The following is a 13,574-nucleotide window of genomic DNA, read 5'->3' as shown; positions in this document are numbered from 1 at the left end:
TCCTGTAATAACCTTGGATATGTCCTGTCCAGCCTCAGTGATTTATCTATCCTAATGTTTTTCAAAAGTTCTAGCACACCCTTTTCTTTCACATTGACATGCTCTAGCGTATCAACCTGTTGTACATCATCCCCACAAACACCAAGGTCTCTCTCACTGGTGAATACTGATGCAAAGTATTCATTAGGGACCTCGCCTATCTCTTCTGACTCCAGGCGCATGTCTCCTCTTTTATCCCTGATCAGTACTACCCTTTCTATCACATACTTGTAGAACGACTTGGGGTTTTCCTTAATCCTACTTGCCAAGGCCTTCTCATGCCCCCTTCTAGCTCTCCCAAATCCTTACTGAAGCTCCCTCCTGGCTACCTTGTAACTCTCCATATCCCTGTCTGATCCATGCTTTCTAAACCTTAGGTAAGCTCCTTTCTTTCTCTTAAAAAGGTATTCTACATCTCTTGTCAACCATGGTTCCTTCACTCTACCATCCTTACCCTGCCTCAATGGGATGAACCTATCCAGAACCCCATGCAAGTACTCCCTAAACAACCTCCATGCTTCTGTTGTGCACTTCTCCAAGAACATCTGTTCCCAATTTATTGCCAATAGCATCATAATTCCCCCTCCCCAATTAAATACTTTCCCATATTGTCTGGCTCCTATCCCTCTCCAAGGCTATGGTAAAGGTCAAGGAGTTATGGTCACTATCTCCAAAATGCTCTTCCATCAAGAGATCTGAAACCTGATCAGGCTCATTACCTAGTACCAGGTCCAGTATGGCCTCTCCTCTGGTTGGCCTGACCACATAGTGTGTCAGGAATCCTTCTTGGACACTCCTAACAAACTCTGCCCCATCTATCCCCTTTACACTAAAGAGGGCCAATCAATATTAGGGAAGTTGAAATCACCCATGACAACAATCCTGTTATTTTTGCACCTCTCCAAAATCTGCCTCCCAGTCTGCATCCTCAGTGTCTCTGCTGCTATTGGTGTGTGGGGGGGGGGGGGGGGGGGGGGGGTGTGGTTTGTAGAATACTCCAAGTAGAGTGATTGGTCCCTTCCTGTTTCTGACTTCCATCCACACTGACTCAGTAGACGATCCCTCCAGGATGTTCTTCCTTTCTACAGCTGTGACACTGTCCCTGATCAGCAAAGCCACTCCCCCACCTCTCTTACCTCCATCCCTGTCCCTTTTGAAACATCTAAACCCCAGAATATCCAGCAACCATTCCTGCCCTTGTAACAGCCAAGTCTCTGTAATGGCCACAACATCTAGTTCCATGTACTTACCTATGCTCTAAGTTCATCACCCTTGTTTCTGATACTTCCCACATTAAACACACTTCAGCCCATCCAACTGATTGCAAATTTGCCCTTTCAACTGCCTATCCTTCCTCAGTCTTGCTACACACTGCATCTACTTGTACATTAAATGCACCAACCTCTAACCTATCACTTGGGTTCCCATTCCCCTGCCAAACTAGTTCAAACCCTCCCCAACAGCTCTAGCAAACCTGCCCGCAAGAATATTGGTCTCTCTCCAGTTCAGATATAACCCATCCCTTTTGTACAGGTTGTACTTTTCCCAGAAGAGATCACAATGATCCACAAATCTGAAACCCTGCCCCCTGCACCATCTCCTCAGCCACGTATTCATCTGCCACATCAACCTATTCTTCCCCTCACTGGCACATGGCACAGGCGGCAATCCAGAGATTACTACCCTTGAAGTCCTGCTGTTCAGCTTCCTATCTAGCTCCCTATATTTCCTCTTCAGGACCTCATCTCTTTTCCGACCTATGTCATCAGTACCAATATGTACTATGACTTCTGGCTGTTCACCCTCCCCGTTCAGAATGCTGTGGACTCAATCCAAGACGTCCCAGACCCTGGCACCTGGGAGCAACATACCATCCGGGAGTCTCTTTCACGTCCATAGAATCTCCTGTCTGCCCCCCTTACTATGGAATCCCCTATCACTACCACCCTCCTCTTCTTCCCCCTTCCCTTCTGCGCCACATAGCCAGGCTCAGTGCCAGAGACCTGGTCAATACAGCTTTCCCCAGTAGGTCATCCCCCCAACAGTATCAAAAGCGGTATACCTGTGATTCAGGGGTACTCTGCACTACCTGCCTATTCTCCTTCCTTCTCCTGACAGTCATCCAGTTACCTGCTTCCTGCAGCTTAGGAGTGACTGCTTCCCTGTAGCTCTTATCTATGAGCTCCTCATTCTCCCATAGGAGCTGAAGGTTGTCCAACCTCAGCTCCAGTTCCCTAACATGGTCTGTAAGGAGGTCTCCCAGAACTCCCACATCTCACAGGATGAACACACCACTGGCCTTGGAGCCATTCTAATTACCCTAGCCTGGCACTAAAGGAAAAAAAAATCAAAGAAAGAAGCTTACCAGAGACTTAACCTAGCCTCCGCTTGCCAAAGCCTCAGTCCCCCGCCCCCTCTCCCCCTCCCCATTAACAATTTGCAAATGTGCCTCTTTTAGACTCCTGCAAGATGAAACTCACAAGCACAGAGTTTCACCTCTTTTGAAAGCTTCCACTCCAAATTTCACTCCCAACTCCCGACTCTGCAAGGTGAAAGGAGGATTCATAGTGTTCTAAATTCTTGGAGGCTCCTGTTTTCGTGTTTAATGCCAAGCTTCCTTTCACTGCTCTCTGCAATATCCAAACCATTATGTTATCTTGAATTTGTATTTGAATAACTTGAAAAATATCCCTGAGTTCAGGAGGTTCAGCTCATCTGCTGTCTTTGTGTGCTCCTAGAATCCAGGCTATTAATTCTTTCATTGCACTTTCTTTTGGGGAAAAAAGGGTATTCTTTTATCCTGGTCAGCAGTCATTCTTCAGCAGTTACCACCCAATTAGATTAACCAATCATTTATTCCATTGCTGCTTGGGACCACATCATGCATGAAGTTTGCCCCAGTATTTATCAGAAAAACAGCAACTATTCTTAAGAAATAAATGAGATCCTGTGGGATGGACCATGAAATTCTGGTCCTAGTCAGTTATTATGCATCGTGGAAAAGAATTGAACAATGTGCTGAGTTTTCTTTTTGACTGAAGATATTAAAATATTTGCCTCTATGGAGTATTATGGTCAGTGAGAGTGTACAGTCAGAGATCATGTTCTCTCTTCAGGTCTTCTGCTGTGTTGAGCACTTGGGGTCTCATGTAACTTCCCTTAGAAGTGGAAAAAGGCCTAATATATTTTAGGGAAATTTTAAGAAGGAAGGGGATTAGGAAATCTCTGTATTACATCTGGTGTATAAAAAGAGAATGATGGTGCAGGAGAAAGGACTTTAGATTCTTGAAGCATTGGCCAAGAAGCAACAATGTGAGAATGGATGACTTATTAGAAGGATCATCAAAAGAAGCTGTATGGTTGAATCAAAGGGAGAATAAAAAAAAACAATCATACTTTTGGAATTGTACTTTAGATCTCCAAACAATTTGAAGGAGATGGCAACATTTTGTTTGCAATTTGCTTTCTAAAGTCCAAGAAGGACTGCGGTAGTACTAGTGAGGATTTCAATTACCATAATATTTTCTGGGATATAATAGTTATAAATGAATCAAAGGCACAGAATTTCTAAGTTGCATTACACATTGGAAGCAGATATGATAATGATGCTTCAGAGTCTGTTAGACACATGGATATGCCAGGAATGGAGGGATATGGACCATGTACAGGCAGAAGAGATTTAGTTTAATTTGGCACGTGTTTGGCGCAGACATCGTGGGCTGAAGGGCCTTTTCCTGTCCTGTACTGTTCTATGTTCTATACCCTATATGTAGCAAGCCTAAAAAGAAGGGAGGCAATTCTGGATTTAGTTTTGGGGAATGGAACTAGAGACGTGGAAGGAGTGTGTGTGGGTAGAGCATTTTTGTGGTAGTCGCAGTAATTCAATTAAATTTGGAAAAAGAACAGAGGGAAATAGAAATAAAGGTTCTGAGTTGGGCAAAGGCCAATCTATACCTGACTGAAAAATAATTTGACAAAAGTGCATTGGAAACAGCTACTTGAAGTAGCAGTCTTCACAAGTGGAGAGGTTTATGGTAGACCTGTTCCCACAAAGAGAGTATGTTGGATCTTGACACTCCTGTGCATAGTGTGAAAATTAAGGGGGAAAAGGCGGATGTTATATAAGACACAGAGCTTAACACTGCAGAAGACCTAGAAGAGTGAATAAAGTGTAGGGATGAAATTAAAAGGGAAATAAGGAAAGTAATGAGAAAATATGAAAAAAAATACTGGCAAATAAATTAAAATCCAATGATGTGTTTTAAGTATATAAAGAACAAGAAGAACAGGGTTTATTGGAGTAATCTGTGCAGGTGCTGAGATGAAGGTAAGATACTGAATGAATATTTTGCAGCTGTCTTCACAGAATGGGATAATCTGATTTTTCAGGTTAAGGAGGACAGAAGTGATATTGTTTGGCATAAACATAGCAAGAGAAGTATTATTAAGGGGTTTAGCATCTTTGAAAATGGATAAATAACCAGGCCTGGATTAAATATATCCCAGGCTGTTAAATGAAGCAAGGGAAGATTTTGTGGAGACTGATTACAATTTTTCAAGCTAGAAGAATGGTGCTAGAGGTTTGGAGGACTGCTAATGTTGGACTATGGGAGGAAGAAATAAACCAAGTAATTAATGGCTTCCTAATTATTAAGTGATCCACTTATTTTTTTATTACATCACTTAAGTTGCATTGAAAGACATGGCCCTAGTTTTATATTTATAACCTGCAATTCCTAATCCGGGATTCAATCATAGGTTTGTCTTTTATACCTTTTCAGTTTGCTTCCACAACATGTCCCTTTGGTACCCATGACTGAGCAAGCGCAAGGAACATTTGGCCTTCTGTTCCTATTTTAAAAAAGCAAAAGGCTGCAGGTAGTGGAAACCTGAAATAAAGCAGAAAATGCTGAACATACTCTTGAAGTCAGGCAGCATCTATAAAGAGAAAATCCACAAAGATGGAAGATTATTGACCTGAAAGTTAACTCTATTTCCTTTTCCAAAGATGCTGCCTGACCTGCTGAGTATTTTCAGCATTTTCTCTTTCCGTCTTGCTCCTATTTCGAATGCTTTTGTCTTCTTAGGAATGAGACATTGAAATATATCCAGGATAGATGGACTTTCCTAACATGAAGTTTGCCAACTATGAATGGACTATGACATTGAAAGAGATTTCCTCACAGTTAATCATAAGCATTTGCCACATGGTCACAAGATCACAAGACAAGGGAGCAGAAGCAGGCCATTCGGCCCATCAAGTCTGCTCCAAGGAAAAGGGAAAAAGAAATAGGGAATGGGGAGAAAAAAAACCTAATCCCAATTTCCGGCCTTATCCCCATATCCCTTGATACCCTGACTATTTAGATATCTATCTATCTCCTCCTTGAATGCCCCCACTGATCTGGCCTCCACTGCTGTACGTGGCAAGGAGTTCCACAAATTCACCACCCTCTGGCTAAAGAAATTTCTCCTAATCTCTGTTTTGAAACTGTACCCTCTAATTCTAAGATTGTGCCCTCTGGTCCTGGACTCACCCACCAAGGGAAACAGCCTAGCCACATCTACTCTGTCCTTTCCTATCAACATTTTAAATGTCGCTATGAGGTCCCCTCTCATTCTTCTGTACTCCAGTGAGTACAGTCCAAGAGCCGACAAACGCTCCTCATACGTAAGCCCTTTCATTCCTGGAATCATCCTTGTAAATCTCCTCTGAACCCTCTCCAACGTCAGCACATCCTTCCTAAGATGTGGGGCCCAAAACTGCGCACAATATTCCAAATGAGGCCTCACTAGTGCCCCGTAGAGCCTCATCAACACTTCCTTACTTTTATACACTGTACCTCTCAAAATGAATGCCAACATAGCATTTGCTTTCTTTACCACTGATCCGACCTGGTGGAGGAACTCTAACTCGTGCAGGATACCTTAGAGTACCCCCAAGTCCCTTTGTACTTCCGTACTTTGAATTTTCTCTCCTTCTAGATAATAATTTGCCCGCTTATTTCTGCTTCCAAAGTGTACAACTGCACATTTCTCAACATTGAATCTCATCTGCCATTTCCTTGCCCATTCTCCTAAACTGTCTAGGTCCCTCTGCAACCTTCCTATCTCCTCAATACTCCCTACTCCTCCACCTATCTTGGTGTCATCCGCAAACTTAGCCACGAAACCATTTATTCCATTATCCAAATCATTGATGTACAAGGTAAAAAGGAGCGGTCCCAACACCGACCCCTGCGGCACACCACTAGTAACCGGTAACCAACCAGAATGAGATCCTTTTATTTCCACTCTTTGCTTCCTGCCAACCAGCCAATGCTCCACCCATTCTGCTATTCTACCCGTAATTCCATGACCTCTCATCTTATTAATCAGTCTCTTATGAGGCACCTTATCGAAGGCCTTTTGAAAGTCTAAATACACAACATCTACCGCCTCTCCCTTATCCACCCTACCTGTGATTTCTTCAAAAAACTCCAATAGGTTGGTCTGGCAGGATCTTCCCTTCACAAAACCATGTTGGCTAGGACCTATCTTGCCTTGCGCCTCTAGGTATTCCGTAACCCCATCCTTGAGGATAGATTCCAATAATTTTCCCACCACTGACATCAGACTAATAGGTCTGTAATTTCCTTTATGCTGCCTCCCACCTTTGTTATACAACGGAACTACATTTGCGACCCTCCAGTCGTCCGGAACCATGCCGGAATCTATCGATTCCTGGAAAATTATCGCCAATGCCTCTGCTATCTCTAAAGCCACCTCCTTCAGAACCCGGGGATGCACCTCATCCGGTCCGGGAGACTTATCAGTCTTTAGCCCATTTAGTTTTCCTAGCACCTTCTCCCTAGTAATCTTAACTGAACTCAGTTCCATTTCGTGAGACTCCTGACTAACCGGCACATTGCTGATGTCCTCCACGGTGAAGACCGATGCAAAATATTCATTCAATTCCTCTGCCATCTCTCTGTCGTCCATTACAATAGCTCCTGCACCATTATCAATTGGTCCTATATCAACCCGTGTCTCTCTTTTACTCCTTATGTATTTAAAAAAACTCCTAGTATCCTTTCGAATGTTATCCGCCAACTTCCTTTCATAATTCATCTTTTCTTTCCTAATGACCTTCTTAGTTTCTCTCTGCAGGTTTTTAAAAGCTTCCCAGTCTTCTGTTTTCCCACTAATTTTTGCTTCTTTGTACGCTGCTCCTTTTGCTTTTATTTTAGCCTTCACCTCCCTCGTTATCCACATTTGTGCCTTTTTACCATTCAAAACCTTTTTTCTTGGAATATCTCTATCCTGCATTTTCCTTATTTCCTGTAGAAATTCCTTCCATTTCTCCTCTGCCATCCCTCCAGCTAGCTTACTCTTCCAATCAATTTGGGCCAACTCTTCTCTCATACCATTGTAATTTCCTTTGTTCCACTGAAATATCGATACACCAGTTATCAGCTTCTCCTTCTCAAAGTTGAAACTGAACTCAATCATATTGTGATCACTGGTTCCCAGTGGTTCCTTTACCTTTAGTTCCCTAATCACCTCCGGTTCATTACACAGCACTGTAGACCTGAGCTTCCAAATATCATGTTGCTTGTCTCTCTCTTGAGTTTTCTCGCATAATAAATTCAACAGAAAGAGAAAACCATTGGAGCTGAAGATATTGATAAGGGACTGAAGTTGAACATCTTACAAATAGAAAATACACACACATTGTAATATTCTACTTTCCTTACATTTGATAGAAAAAATAATGCATAGTCTCTGGAGAGTTTAAATTTGAAAATCTTGTAGTAACAAAATTGTGACTGATGTTTTAGTTTTAAGATGCTGCTTTGTGTTTGGATGCTAGAATTTCTAAGTGCAGGCATTCTTCTAGAAGTTTGTGTATTGCTGTTTAGTCGGCTGTATAGGTATTGTTATATTTCATGAGCAGATCCAATGTAAAGTAGCATTCAGTATGGAATAATGTATTTTTGTGAGTTCCAAACACCACCTGTAGTATATCTCCATTTCAAAAAGTATTGTGCAGTGAGTAGATGCATGTTTAGTAAAACTATTACTGCGAACAATTTTTAGAAATATGGTTTTCCTGATTCTTGCCAGTCTTTACTCTCAAAGGGAATTACTAGAAGTGTTTTCAGAAAAAAGTCACACATTGGCTCTGCCTGCATTGGTGTCATCTTTTGATGTAGTTCTAGCTAGAAATGAGACACATTTGTTTTCTTTGCAATATGTGTTTGCAATTATAGATCAAACCACAGAATCCCGTTATGTCACAATATGGTCAATTGAGAAAAACAAATCCACGTTTCAATAGTAAAAACTTATAATGCAGTATAAGTAGTTGTTTCTGATAAATATTATGAAATTGTTCTTTTAGAAGTTTATAAATATAGCCTAATTTAAGAACCTGTATGCAGAGGAATTTAGAGATTCAAAACTCATTCTCCCATTGGAGCTCATTAAATCAGCAAATAATATACCTACATAGTGAAACATGATCCATGTCAGCTGAACTAGTGGTAGGGATTTGTCACTCTACCATTAGAAAGGGGGAACTGGTCATTCTCCAATTGCTGTTTAGTGATCTCAGTTTGAGATTATGCTGACTGTTGTCATGCGGAGGCAGGATCAATCTTCTCTGTTGACTCTGTGGTTCAAGTTCAGAATGACTATCAACAAAGGGACCTACTGAGAGCCACCATTGCTTCTGGAATTAAAGAACTAAAGAGACAGTTTTAAGGGAAAAACGGAAAATAAAAGCTAACCTACAAGCTGTGGTTATATTTGTGGTGAAAACTCAGGATTAGCTGAGGTTAGATAATTTAGTGATTTGAGACCTCCTGGACTGCAGTTTGGTACTAAACATTTTTAATAACTGAGCTATTTGTTTTGTCTTTTGACATAGTTGTATTTTGTTGAACTTTTATGGTTATGTAACTAGTTGCTGAGGGTTTCAGGCTGGACTTTTGCAGTAAGTTGGGTTGAATGTTAATTGCAATGGGAAATCAGAATGATGGTGGTTCCTGTGTCCTGTATTTGGTGTGTTTTTTGTTCTTGGACTGTATTAATTGAATTAGGGGGTTTGGTACATATCATCTGCATCACTGCTACCCCTTCCCACAGGCCCTGTGTTCTGTGCAGCCTACTTCCATCAGCTCATGGGTATGGAATGGGCAAATTGACAAGCCATGCAACTCTTCCTTGCAGTGGTCAGAACAACACATAGTGCTCCTTGATACATATTCTGCAGCTTACTCATTTCCCTAGCCTTTCTGCAGTGCGGATTTCAGCAAGCAAGATATTTTTATATTAAGTTAACACTTTCTTTCTGTGCTGTTTACACAGTGCAAATTATTATTATTTCATTCTTTTGTGTAGCTTTCATTTCTAAAAGTCAAGTGTTGTTCATGCATATGAAGCAGATTGGTGTGTTGAACAGTCTAATTGTTGCAATGTGGATAAGTTCACAGATGCATCATCTTCACAAGACTTCAAACACCTGTTCTTGAACCTCTGTAATTCCATTTTATGCTCCAAGCTAGACAAGCTGCTTCCAGTCACCAAGAAATAATTGGTTTGGAATATCTGTAAACAGTTGGCATGATAGGAAGAGTTCACTGCCCAAAGGAGAACTAAAGATACCTGTATTCCAAGTAGAATCTATTAGTACTGAAATGGAAGTACCTGAAAGATGTGCAGTTGCTCAAACAATTGTCGGAATTGTGGGGGTTTGGTCAAGGTATTTGGAAAACCGCAGAATCAATCCATCAAAAATCTAGACCTCAGAATGATCAGTGGCTTCTTAAGAGAATTTACTGAGAAATTTAAGATATCTTTTCCTTTTTGCTCAATAATCTGATCATTTTTCACTGGCATTAATGCACATTGAACACTGTATCCTATGTTGCAAAAGAGAAAGTATAAGATCCCAGAATTCTGATCCCTCTGGGGGTTAGGGTGGGTTGTTTAAGCTCCTGTTAGATAGCGTCTGTTATAATAAAAAGTAATGGGATATGAGCGACATTCCAGCAGAGGACTAATAGATCTAAACTGCTGAGTTTCAACCAGATTGTTTCTACAGTGCTGCTATCCACTGAAAAATCCTCAATTTCCACTCAACTTTTAAAGCCTTATCGAGACTAATGTACATTCTTGCAGTGTGAAGCTGATGCTGAAGCAATGAGGATCTAAGCTGAGAAGTATGACCATTAAAACTTTAGTTGGCTTAATAAAACAATGGCATTTTATACAGCCCCGTTGATGTAGTAATGTCGTAAGAAAATGAGCAGGAGTAGAATCAAAGGAAATTTAGCACCCAGTCATGAAAAAGGATATTAAGGCAAGCTATTTGAAGCTTGGCCAAAGATATATTTGAAAGAACATCTTGGAGAGGAGAGAGAGGCAGAAAGTTTGGAGAGAGAATTTAAGAGCTTTAGGCATGGCAGCTGATGGAGGTATTAAAATTGAGCAAGTGAAAGAACGGGAGGAACTTGGAGATCTTAAAAAGTTGTTGGGCTGGAGAAGATTAAGCATTAGGAAGGAAATGTCCATGGAGGGTTTTGATAGCCAGGATGACTGCCTTAAAACTGAGATTTGCTGGACTGGATGAGCTAGCACAGATGAGTTGGGATTTAGTGCAAGTTGAGATGGAGTTCTTTAGTTCATTCTCAATATGCCATTGAGTTTGTGTGTCTGTTTTGTCCTCAGATAATGGAAGAAAGGGAGGAGTTGATGGCTAAGAAACAAAATCAGTCAAGGATGCCATGGCAATCACCTTGTTTCTCTTAATATTTAACTGGGAATTTTCTTTTCATTCAGTACAGGATGAAGTAGGTGGAGGGATTTAGAGAGGAGGTAGTGAGGCGAAGCTGGCAGCTGTAGCATTCACATGAAACTTGATGTTTGTTTTTGATGTTGTCAAGGCTCTGCACATAGAAGAGAAATAGAAGGGGCCCAGGTACAGTTCTTTGGAGAAGTCTAGAACTAAGCATGCAGCCTTATACACCTGCTGTTAGTCCTGTAACACGTGAAATTGACTGGAGCATTGGTTATTTCAAATCTGAAATGGGAACAAAAGAGTATTGAAGTCAAACATAATCTGAAGCTGGTATAGCACCAAAAACTTTGATGTGGTTCAGCAGGCATTGCTTTTTGATCTGTCAGATTTCAGCAGTAGAATTTTTATTAACATGCAACACCAGATGTCACTATTGCAATCAAAAATGAAGGGAAATCTTTACCAGACATGAAGGACGGCAAATAGTTCATCTTCTTTCCTTTTGCAAAAGACTCGTAGTTTCTTAAGAACGCCTGGCAATAAATAGTCTTGAAACTGGTTGTTTCAACAGAATTTGAAAAAAGTTAATTGCTATCAAATCTTTTTGAAAATGAATCTGCACTTTATGCTGAAAACATTTTCACCCTTTCTCTGTTTTTCAACAGCTTTTGTTTTACTTGGCATTCACTGAGCTCAAAGTTGTTAAACCCCAGACAGTGAAATTGTTACTAGTGGAATGGATTGTACTCAGAATATATTTTTAAATGGTGATCTCATGTTGAGCTGTTAACCTTGTTTGTATAATGTCTGTGCACCGATGTACAGTTCCTTTTTGTTTGTTTCTTTTTCATTCAGTTTTGCTTTCTACTGAGGTGATTCAGGACTTTTCAGTGTGATAGAACAATTGTGATTTTGTTCTCTTAGCCTTTTTTTTCCTTTGCTGTATCTACAACTAAAATAGAGGACATACTGCTTGGAGACATCCAGCAGTGTCACTCTGAAGTTAGTTGTTGGCTGCTACATGAGCATAATTCTCAAGTTATTCTCTTTCCTCTGCCAACTCACTGTTATGGGAAATTGCCTGGCCTCTGCTGAGTGCGTCACCTTGGTGGTACAATTAATATTCTTCATGTTTCTTTAAAATATCTGTTCTTCCTTGTTCAGTACAATATGAAATATGCACCATGTATATAAAGGGCTTACTTAAAGCTGAAGTTTATAAGTAGGCTAATTGCCTGAATGAGATCATATTGCACTGTGTGACCACTGGCTAAGAACTAATATCCCATGACTTTAAAACATAATGCACACATATACTGTGCACCTTGATAATTCTTTAGTTTGGCTCATGCCCTGAGAAAGGGCTGGTATTCTCCTGTTTTCTGTTGATCTTGAAATTATTTTTTTTTTAATCATTCACTCTGATATAATATTTTATCTGTAAAATAGTCCTAATGCTTAATTATGAATAAAATGAATATTTGAATACTAGTCTTTAATTTTGAATACTTCCAGTAGCATCATTGGAAAAGTAAATGCAAATGTCTGGTTGTTCTTTATTCAGATCTATTTTGAAAGAAAGGATGTTTACATAAAAAATTATTTGTTTCAGTTTTAAAAGCTAAACTGAGAGTCCCAAAACCAACGAGGATTAGTTGCTACATTGAGGTGACAGTGGATGCTCTACATGATGAAACCAAGAAAACTGGAAAGCGGAATGGTAACCTCCATCCACAGTGGAATGAGACATTGACTTTGTAAGAAAATTCCCACTTTTATTAATTTTGTAAGAAAATTCCCATTTTAATTAATTTGTGTTAATTTGAAATACTTTACATTAAAATATTATATTATTATGGCTGAGTGAAATTAGAGGTGGATGTGATGGCCAAATTAAGCCAGTTGTGCAGTTGGCAGTCTCAAAGGAAAACTCTGGTGATCACCCATTTGCAGGTAAGTTTGTCTTGGACTTGCATAGTGTCACTAAAGGTCTGGAATGAGCTGAGTCAAGGATGCTGGCATATCCGTCACTACTCTCCATTGTTACATTCCAAATTACATCCACTGGTGGTGTGTGATCATGCCATGTTAGAGATTTGTATGTCTGTGACCCTACTCTAGCTAGACCTGGCAAAGGATCAGAAAGCAGATGCAAAAAATCTGAAATAAAAAGAAAATGCTGGAAACGTCAGCAGGTCAGGTAGCATCTGTATAAAGACAAACAGCGTAAACATTTCAGGTTGAAGACCCTTTATCAGAACTAGAGAAAAGAGAAAACAAATGTTTTAAGTTGCATAGAGTGCGGGAGAGGAGTGGATAGGACAAAGGAATATCTTAAATAGAGTGAGGCCAGGTTTGCCATGGTGATGAGCCATTCACAAAGTTGATAGGTGATAAGATAAGATTTCTTTATTAGTCACATGTACATCGAAACACACAGTGAAATGCATCTTTTGCATAGAGTGTTCTGGGGCAGCCTGCAAGTGTTGCCACGCTTCTGGCGCCAACATAGCATGCCCTAACCTGTACGTCTTTGGAACGTGGGAGGAAACTGGAGCACCCAGAGGAAACCCATGCAGACACGGAGAACATACAAACTCCTTACAGACAGCGGCCGGAATTGAACCCAGGTCCCTGGCACTCTAATAGTGTTACATGATAGATGAGGCAGTTAGAAAGGGAGAATACAAGAAAATGGACTTATAAAAGCTGTGAAGTGTAGGAAATGCCCAGCGGATTGGGCAATAATGAT

General features: G+C 40.5%; 1 protein-coding gene across 5 annotated transcripts in view; it reads left to right on the top strand.

The window, feature by feature from the left end:
• wwp2 (WW domain containing E3 ubiquitin protein ligase 2) overlaps positions 1–13,574 on the top strand; it is a 152,329-nt gene that overhangs the window by 23,841 nt on the left and 114,914 nt on the right. For all 5 annotated transcript variants that reach the window (XM_052028733.1, XM_052028729.1, XM_052028731.1 and 2 more), the window contains exon 3: positions 12,435–12,579. In XM_052028733.1, the coding sequence (XP_051884693.1) occupies positions 12,435–12,579 (145 nt within the window). The remainder of the gene's footprint in view (positions 1–12,434; positions 12,580–13,574) is intronic.

This window comes from Pristis pectinata, chromosome 13 (genome assembly GCF_009764475.1).
Source record: "Pristis pectinata isolate sPriPec2 chromosome 13, sPriPec2.1.pri, whole genome shotgun sequence".
Taxonomy (NCBI): domain Eukaryota; kingdom Metazoa; phylum Chordata; class Chondrichthyes; order Rhinopristiformes; family Pristidae; genus Pristis; species Pristis pectinata.
The sequence above is the reverse complement of the archived record's forward strand: the minus strand, read 5'-3'. Positions and strand labels throughout refer to the sequence as shown.